The sequence below is a fragment of the Dipodomys spectabilis genome, unplaced genomic scaffold, assembly GCF_019054845.1.
Source record: "Dipodomys spectabilis isolate Male_0828 unplaced genomic scaffold, ASM1905484v1 ptg000059l, whole genome shotgun sequence".
Classification (NCBI taxonomy): domain Eukaryota; kingdom Metazoa; phylum Chordata; class Mammalia; order Rodentia; family Heteromyidae; genus Dipodomys; species Dipodomys spectabilis.
The window spans coordinates 1005285-1014040 of NW_024870736.1; the positions used below are offsets into that span (position 1 = coordinate 1005285).

An 8756-nucleotide genomic window follows, 5' to 3' on the forward strand; every position below is an offset into this window, starting at 1 on the left:
TTAGGTTTCATTTTTCCCTTGTTTGGTTTCTGAGTAACACAGAGAGAGGTCATGGGTTGTTTGTTTAAGCTTTCCCTATTAGTATAGTTTGTACTTGTACTCCATCTCTGCACGTGCAAGAGGTCTTTCCCCTACCTTGTGCTTTTTTTTTAAATGGCTTTACAAGCAAATGTGTTAAGATATTTTTAACTTCCCATTAGAAAGCCTGCAGTAGAACCCAGTTTATAGTCATCTTTAAATATCCAGTGAAAGACTTCTGTTCTAAGGACAGAATGCTGAATGCTATGGAAAGCATGTATTAGTGGGTTTTTTTTTTTTTTGGGGGGGGGGGGGGGAGAGTTGTGCCAGTGCTGTGACTTGAAGTCAGAGCCCTGGTGCTTTCCTTGAGTGTTTTCTGCTCAGGACTAGTGCTCTACCATTTCAGTCAAAGCACTACCTCCAGCTTTTTAGTGGTTAATTGGAGATACAAGTCTCAGGGACTTTCTTGCCCATACTGGCTTTGAACCTTGTAGCTAGGTTTAAAGGAAAGAGCCGGTAGATATGGAGGTGGGAGGGAAGGGATGGTAGGGGAAAAACAAAGGAGGAGGCAACAATGCTCCATAGGAAATGTACTCATTACCTTGCTCATGTGATTGTAACCCCTCTGTACAGTATTTTTACAATAAAAAACATACAGAAATCCATTGGGAAAAAAGGCAAGAGCCACTATTGGTGCCTAGCTTATGCGCTGGTTCTTTACTGGCATCTTGTTGAAGTGACACTTAACTTTGACAGGTAGTTCAGAATTTAGTAAGTGTCAAAGGGGGATCCTTGAGTCATGATGCAATCAAGGGCTGCTTAGATACAATCTGGCAGATTGGGAAGTACTGGGCTCCTTATACACAGTCCATCAGTTATTCTGTTTAAAGAGTGAAGAGAGGGGAAAGTCCTGTACCCCTGGCAATTTGGTATAATGCTAAAGGGGATAGTCATTTTAAACAATTTAGATGAAAGGTAAATTGAACACCATAACAAAAGAGGTTCTTTGTTGAATGCAATTTAATTTTATTCATTGTCATACTAGATTTGAACTCAGGACTTGATAGGCAGATGCTTTACCATTCTTTGTTGATTTTTATTGTTTACATTGGTAACAGTCCTTTTTCTTTTTGGTACTGGTCTTTGGGCTTCATTTTAGTCAGGGCCTGGGTGCTGTTCCTGAGTGGGTTTTTTGCTGAAGACTAGCACTCTACTACTTGAGCCACAGCTCTACTTTTGACTTTTTGGGTGGTTAATTGCAGATAAGAGTCTCACAGACTTTCCTGCCTGAGCTGGCTTCAAAGTGACCATTAAGAGCTCAACCTCCAGAGTAGCTAGGATTACAGGCATAAGCCACCATCACACAGCTTTTTGTCACTTTTTTCTGTTAAAATATTCTAAGTGTTTTGCATATTAGTTTACTTTGTGACTAAACTTGGATGAAATTACTTTTCTATAACTTAAAATTAGTATATGTAGCCAGCATTTCATGTTCATTGAACCTGATTGTTGTTCCCTCCCTTTCATTATCTGTTATTGTTGACAACATCTAAAAGAGTTAAAGCAGTAGCTTTAAGCTTGGCAGGAAATACTTTTCACAGAATTAAGGTGCAAGAGGAGCCTGCCATCTTGGAACTTCAGAAAAGTCTGAAGATCAGGATGTCATACACCAATGATAAATTTGCTTCTTTCTGTTTTTGTTTTAACTTTTCTAGCATTTCCAGACTAGGGCTCCTAAAAGGTCTTTGGAGGTGATAATTGTTAAGGTATGGATGCTAGGTAATGAGAGGTGGGATGAAGAGGAGGATTAGAGACTATGGCAAACCAAATTCTGATTAGCCTGGAGAAAGAAGGATAATTATAATAGATGCAATAACCTAGAGTCAGTTGGATTAAAGTGTGGATACTTGGATTATGTGATTTTAAAAAGTAGCCAGGCATCCTGGCTTGTATTGTGTAATAAAAGTAAGAGTATGGGTAATAGTGTGTCTGTGGTTGGTGGTGGTGGTAGAAGGTAGTATGGGCCACATCTGAGCTGACATTGAGCAGTAAGTTATACAGTGGAGGACAGGACTTTCTAGGAACAATGAAAACAAAGGTAACAATTGTAAAAGGGTATCTTATATTGAAGAACAGTGGGAAGTTGGGTAGCTGCATGTGACACATTGACGGTGGGTTCACTTCCTAGAAACCTTGTAAGACAGACAAAGGAACATTGATTTTTTTATGAGAGACTTGAACACACTAGAAAGAAGATAGGCAATAAATGAGAATACATTAATGATGGATCAACAGTGAGAAAGTTTTCAGTTGGGGGGGAAAAATGTGTCAGTTTCTTGGACAAGTAGTAGAAAGGCTTTGATCTGTGCACCAGTGACTCATCCCTCCAATCCTAGCTACTAAAGAGATTGATGTCAGAGGATCTTGGTTCAAAGCCAGCTCAAGTAGAAAAATCCAAAAGATAGGCTGGCACTCTATCACTTGGACCATGCTTTCTCCAGCCCAGCCATCAAGCTGAGCAAGTTGGAAGAACTGAGTTTAAGCCATAATAGCAGGCACAAAAAAATGTGAGAGGGAGAAGGATTGATTGGAATACATTATATACATGTATGGAAAGGTTCCAATGAAATCCCTCCTGTATTCTAATAAAAATATATTCCAATAAAAATAATAATGTGCCGGGTACCAGTGGCTTATGCCTGTAATACTAGGTACTCAGAGGCTGAGATCTGAGGATCACAGTTTAAAGCCAGACTGGGTGAGAAAAGTCCATGAAACTTATCTCCAATTAACCACCAGAAAACTGGAAGTGGGGCTGTGGCTCAAGTGGTAGAGCTCTTGCCTTGAGCTGAAGAGCTTGGGGACAGTGCCCAGTCCTATAGTTCAAGCCCCACAATGGACAAAATAAAATAATAATATGGTAAAGAAAAAAGCTATGAAAGATTTTCTGTGATTGGTTGGTTATATGTGAACCAGTGTCAACATTGCTAGATTTCTAGTTTGGACAATTTATTGAATGGCCTTTTCTTAATTTCATTCTGGAATGTAGGTACCCTGTCTTGTCATCACATGATGAAGGGTTTCTTGATGAAGATAGTGCTCACAGGTATCATTGCCAGTAGAACAGGGTAGGCTAAGAGGCTGGCATACATTTCAAGGCCAAGTTTGGTTCAGTGAATGTCAATAGCTTATAGGAAAAGAAACTGTTATGTGAAAATGTGAAATGCTCTACCTCCTTGTTGGAGAGCTACCCTGGAAAACAGCATATTAAAAACTAACAGTAAAGCATAAAGCACTGTAATATTTTCCTTAACTCACACTTTCACATAGTTATTTGTGTTTAGGAACCATTTTTCACAGAGGGCTTATTTAGGAAAACTGCCATGTAAAATAGCTCTAACAAATTGAATGTAGTCTCTGTGTTAGAACATGTGCAAAGAGGTAAGTATTATTAATGAAGAATCTCTGTTGTGTTTAGATCATAATAAGGAACTATATCTTGAGATATGCTAGTAAATGTTTACTAGATTATTGGGTGAAGTAGGGAGGTTTGAGGAATCACAGGGAAAAGGAAATTGCTTTCTTAAGAGAGGCTGGGGGCTGGGAAGGTGGCTCAGTGGTAGAGTGTTTGCTTTGCATGCATGAGGCCCTGGGTTTGATTCCTCAGCACCACATAAGCAGAAAAAGATGGAAGTGGGGCTGAGGCTCAAGTGGTAGAGAGCTAGTCTACACCTGAAGAGCTGAAGGACCAGCGCCCAGGCCCAGAGTTCAGGCCCCATGATGGACAAAAAAAGAGAGAGAGAGGCTGGATAGCAAAGATACTAGGACAGTCTTAACAGAATTTCTAGGTGATTTTGAGTCTCTGTGGGAGTTCTGAGGTTGTGAACTTCAAATAAGACTGTCGTACAGAAATTGTGCCATTTTTTTCCAAGACAGGCAGCTATCTAGGCTGAAGAGCTGAAAGACAGAGGCTACATTCAGTCAGGAGTAGAGTTCTCTTAGGTGAGAATGGTAGCAGGGAACGGGCCTGGGGGCATGAGGAAGTAGTTTGATCTTTGGTAGGCAGGGAGGAAAGGATAAGAGGATGTGATCATGAAGAACTGGTATGGGCCTTACATAGAGAGGTCTTGAGCCATTTGAGTACAGTGTTGTTTGGAGTGTAGAGAATAGAAATGGAAAAGAAAGAAGGTGAGATAGTTAAGATTTCCGAGATGAGTCACTGAGTGGTGCTAATAAGAGGTAAGTTGTGGCCATGTGTGTTAATGAGTGAATTGATGTAAGGAAGGAGATTTTTGAAAGTAAGGAGGAGAAGATACTGAAGGTTATGCTGGTGACTCTTGGTAGCAATGCATATAGGATGGGAGATGAAGGCAATTGAGCCAGTTACGAATGATCCTCAAAGATACAGGAAGATGAGAATTCCAGCAATAATAGTATCAGAGGATAGGAGTAGGATTGCGAGGTGGCATGAGCTTCAGAGGTATCTGAGAGTATTTAATTAAAAGCAGGTATCCTTGGCTCACATCTATTATAACTACTTAGGAGACAGAAATTGGCAGGATTGTGGTTCAAGGCCAGCTAGCTGGGGAGGGGAAAAGGAAGTCAAGATACCTACCAACAACAGGGAAATCTGGGTGTGGTGGTTCTTATCTATCATCCTAGCTACAAGGGTAAATAGCAAGGGTTCTCGGCCCTGTGAAACCCTACTTCAAAAATAACTAGAGCAAAAAGACCTGGAGGTGTGGTTTATAGTGTCTGTCTAGTTGCATTTGAAGCTCTGAGTTCCAACTGCAATGCTCTGAGAAGTGGGGGAAGTAAGGAAAGGAGAGAGGGGGAAAAAGGGAGGAAGAGAGAAAGAACGGAGGGAAGGGAAGAAAGGTATTTTTGAAACAGCTGGGATGCTCTTCTACTCTAGACTATGCAATGGCAAGGAACATCAAAGGGAAGTTCCTTCTGCTGTAGGGAGCAATAGGAAGAGTGTTGGTATCAGAGAACAGACAGACTCCAGTTTGGGGCCAGAAAATGAAGGGCAAGTTCTAAGAGTTTGCCCAGGCACTATATTCCAGAAGGCATGGGAAAAGGTTTAGAGGGAAGGAAGTTAGGTGACAGCATGTGTGTTGCTCAAGGAGTTCATGGGGGTGAGGGTCCATGGAATGACAGAGCTGCAGGGGTGAGTCAGGATAGGACTGGTGCTAATGGAGATGGCTAACTTGGGCATTAGGAGGAGGCCTCCTTCTACATCGGCTGAATCACTGCAAGGTGATGCGTACATGTGCTGTATGTACTTCCTCTAATGTCTTGTTCTCCCAGCAAGAGGGTTGGGTCCAAATTACTTCTGTGAAGCTCACATATTTGCAGCAATGATTGCTTCCTGAGCGGTGGGGATAGCAACAAGCAATGCCTATGCCCCTGGGAACTCAGCATTACCACTCTGCAGGGAAGGGCGTGCTGGAAGGTGCTGCCACAAAACTGACCCCTGTCCTGGCTTGCTTCTCCCCTTGGGGGAGGACAGCAGTCCAACTGAGGAGATAGGGCTGGCCTGTACCACCAGGAGACATATTTTCTTCTCCTGTTCTTTCTTTGTGCCTAATACTCAGAAACCCATACAGATTGGCTGGGAGCTCTGGCTCTTACAAGTCTGTGCTTGATCAGACGGCTAGACAGGTAAGGGTTTGTTCTGTGCAGCTCTCCGTGCCCTGCCCTGCACTAAGTAGTCACACTTGACAATGTCAGTTTAATTGAAGGGAAGCCTCCTTGCCTTGGTGACTCTAGCTATCCTCCAGTGCCCAGCAGCCTCCTGTGATAGGTGGCTGCCACAAGGTAGCCCAGAGACAGAACCTTTCCATTCTACTGTAAGGCACTCACCTGAACTGTTAATAAAGCTGCCCTGTTGTAGGATCTTTTCTATTGATGACCTTTTCCCTTATTGCTACAGAATCTGTGAATTAACCCAGAACCGTAAGGCGTGAGGAAGGAAGAGGACTCCACCCGTGGCGTGGGCTGCACTGAGTGGCGGGCATGGCGCAGTACAAGGGCACCATGCGGGAGGCCGGCCGGGCCATGCACCTGATCAAGAAGCGCGAGAAGCAGAAGGAGCAGATGGAGGTGCTGAAGCAGCGCATCGCGGAGGAGACCATCATGAAGTCCAAGGTGGACAAGAAGTTCTCGGCTCACTACGACGCCGTGGAGGCCGAGCTCAAGTCCAGCACGGTGGGCCTGGTGACCCTGAACGACATGAAGGCCAAGCAGGAGGCCCTGCTGAAGGAGCGGGAGATGCAACTGGCCAAGAGGGAGCAGCTGGAGGAGCGGCGGCTGCAGCTGGAGATGCTCCGCGAGAAGGAGCGCAGGCGCGAGCGCAAGCGCAAGATCTCCAACCTGTCCTTCACGCTGGACGACGGCGAGGGCGAGGATGGCGACGGCGGTGACCACAACCATGACCAGGAGAGCGCGGCTGTGACCAGCAAGGGCAAGAAGAACCTGGGCAAGAATCCCGACGTGGACACAAGCTTCCTGCCTGACCGTGACCGGGAGGAGGAGGAGAACCAGCTGCGGGAGGAGCTGCGCAAGGAGTGGGAGGCCAAGCGCGAGAAGGTGAAGAGTGAGGAAATGGATATCACCTTCAGCTACTGGGATGGCTCCGGCCACCGGCGCACCGTGCGCATGTGCAAAGGCAGCACGGTGCAGCAGTTCCTGAAGAAGGCATTGCAGGGGCTGCGCAAGGACTTCCGTGAGCTGCGGGCCGCTGGCGTGGAACAGCTCATGTACATAAAGGAGGACCTCATCCTGCCCCATTACCACACCTTCTACCACTTCATCATCACCAAGGCCCGGGGCAAGAGCGGCCCGCTCTTCAACTTCGATGTGCACGATGACGTGCGGCTGCTCAGCGATGCCACCATGGAGAAGGATGAGTCCCACGCGGGAAAGGTGGTGCTGCGCAGCTGGTACGAGAAGAACAAGCACATCTTTCCCGCCAGCCGCTGGGAACCCTACGACCCCGAGAAGAAGTGGGACAAGTACACCATTCGGTGATGCCCCTGCCACCGCCCTGCCGCGGAGGGGAGCGCCAGGAGGGAAATTGCACAGGTAGCTGCGTCCTCTAACTGCTGAGTTCTGGTTCCTGAATTTAATAAAGACAGGGGTTCCTGTTGTTCAGATTTGGTCATTCTGTTGTTGACATTATTTAGTTGTTTACTTGTTTTTCAGAGTATATTGAATGTTGTTGAATAGCTTCGTGGCCTGGCCCTTTGTATCATGGGGGGTAGGGGGGCACATAGTGTGATTTAAAAAAAATGGGTGCATTTTTTTTGTTTAATGGCTTTGAGCACAGACTTCACAAACAAACCTGCTCTGTTTCCTCACTGTGAGATCTTGAACAAGGTTATTAACCACTGTGACATGGAATCCAATACCTTAAAGCCCCTACCTCAAAAGGCCAAATGAGGAGTAAAGGAGTTAATATTTGTAAAGAATTTAAAACGCAATAAAAGTCTGCTGTTATTCTTGTGGTTGCTTTAGTTAAAGGATTGTTCTGACAGTGTTCTGAAAAGTCTGAGGCCAAGGTGGACCTGTTCATCACTGCTCCCAGGATGACTCGTTGGTGATGAGTCCGGCTCACAAAGGCAGTGAGCCGCCTCACTCTTGTGCTCCATAGCTGGATGGTGTAGCCCCCCAGGTTAGGAGGATAGAAAGCTGCTATGTGGATATATTGTCAGCACTGTCAGTTTCCCTTCTGCCAGAAGTTCCAAAATGACTCAAAGTGACATTATTATAGATCCTAGTTTTAAATTTTTTATATTCTTGTGAACTGTTGTGTGCATGTGTGTGTGTACACTCACATGTGCTCTGCTTTCTGGTATTTGATTCAGCAAGTGGCCAGTGTTTTAACCATCTATTTAACCATCAAGTTCCAGTTTTTTGTTGGTTAACTAGAGGTAAGAATCTACCCAGGGAACTAGAGGTGTGGCTTCAGTGATAGATTGCCAGCTTTGCATGGAAAAAGCCAAGCAAGCCCTGAGTTCAAGCCCTAGTACTAGCACAAAAATAAAATTATTACCTCAAAAGAAAATAGTTGAACGGGCATTGATGGCTCAGGAATGTTATCTACTGAGGAAGCTGAGATCTGAGGATTATGGTTCAAAGCTAGCCAAGACATAAGACATCTCCAATTAACCACCAAAAAGCTGGAAGTGGAGCTGTGGCTCAAGTGGAAGAATACTAGCCTTGAACAAAAGAAGCTTGGGGACAGTGACCAGAGCTGTCATAAAAACAAACCTATTTGGGTAGAAAAAAAACTTGCTCAGATTGGCTCCAAATATTGATTCTCAGATTTGAGCCTCCTGAGCCTTTTAAGCAGTAGCTATTTGACAGCCAGCTAATTTTTATTTTTAAAAAAATACTATTTTTGTCTTAATTATTGAAGTTTTAGATGCTCCCTTTCCCTTCCTCTTAAATTCCAAGGTATATTTTGCTCTTGCCTTGACCTAGTCCCAGAATAGGGTGTTGGGGAAACATTTCAAGTTCTTGCCCCAGCCCATAAACAAGGACTTGGAAAGAGTATTAGGCTCTAGGCTACTGACATCCAGCCTTGGCAGTACCTTAGGATCACCAGACAGCTCTCAAGCCACACCCAACCAAACCCCTGGAGGCAGAACAGTCATCAATGCATTATGAAGCAGCTTAGGTATTCCTGGTGCTGTCAAGCTGCAGACAGAATGCTCAAGGTTGCCTTCTCTCCA

The 8756-nt window shown here is 44.7% G+C and overlaps 1 protein-coding gene across 1 annotated transcript; it reads left to right on the top strand.

Annotated features, from left to right (window-relative positions):
- Positions 1 to 6036: 6036 nt before the first annotated feature.
- On the top strand, positions 6037 to 7050 carry Fam50b (family with sequence similarity 50 member B). Its single transcript, XM_042680359.1, has one exon. The coding sequence runs from the start codon at positions 6037 to 6039 to the stop codon at positions 7048 to 7050; it is 1014 nt and encodes a 337-aa protein (XP_042536293.1).
- The last annotated feature ends 1706 nt before the right edge of the window (positions 7051 to 8756 follow it).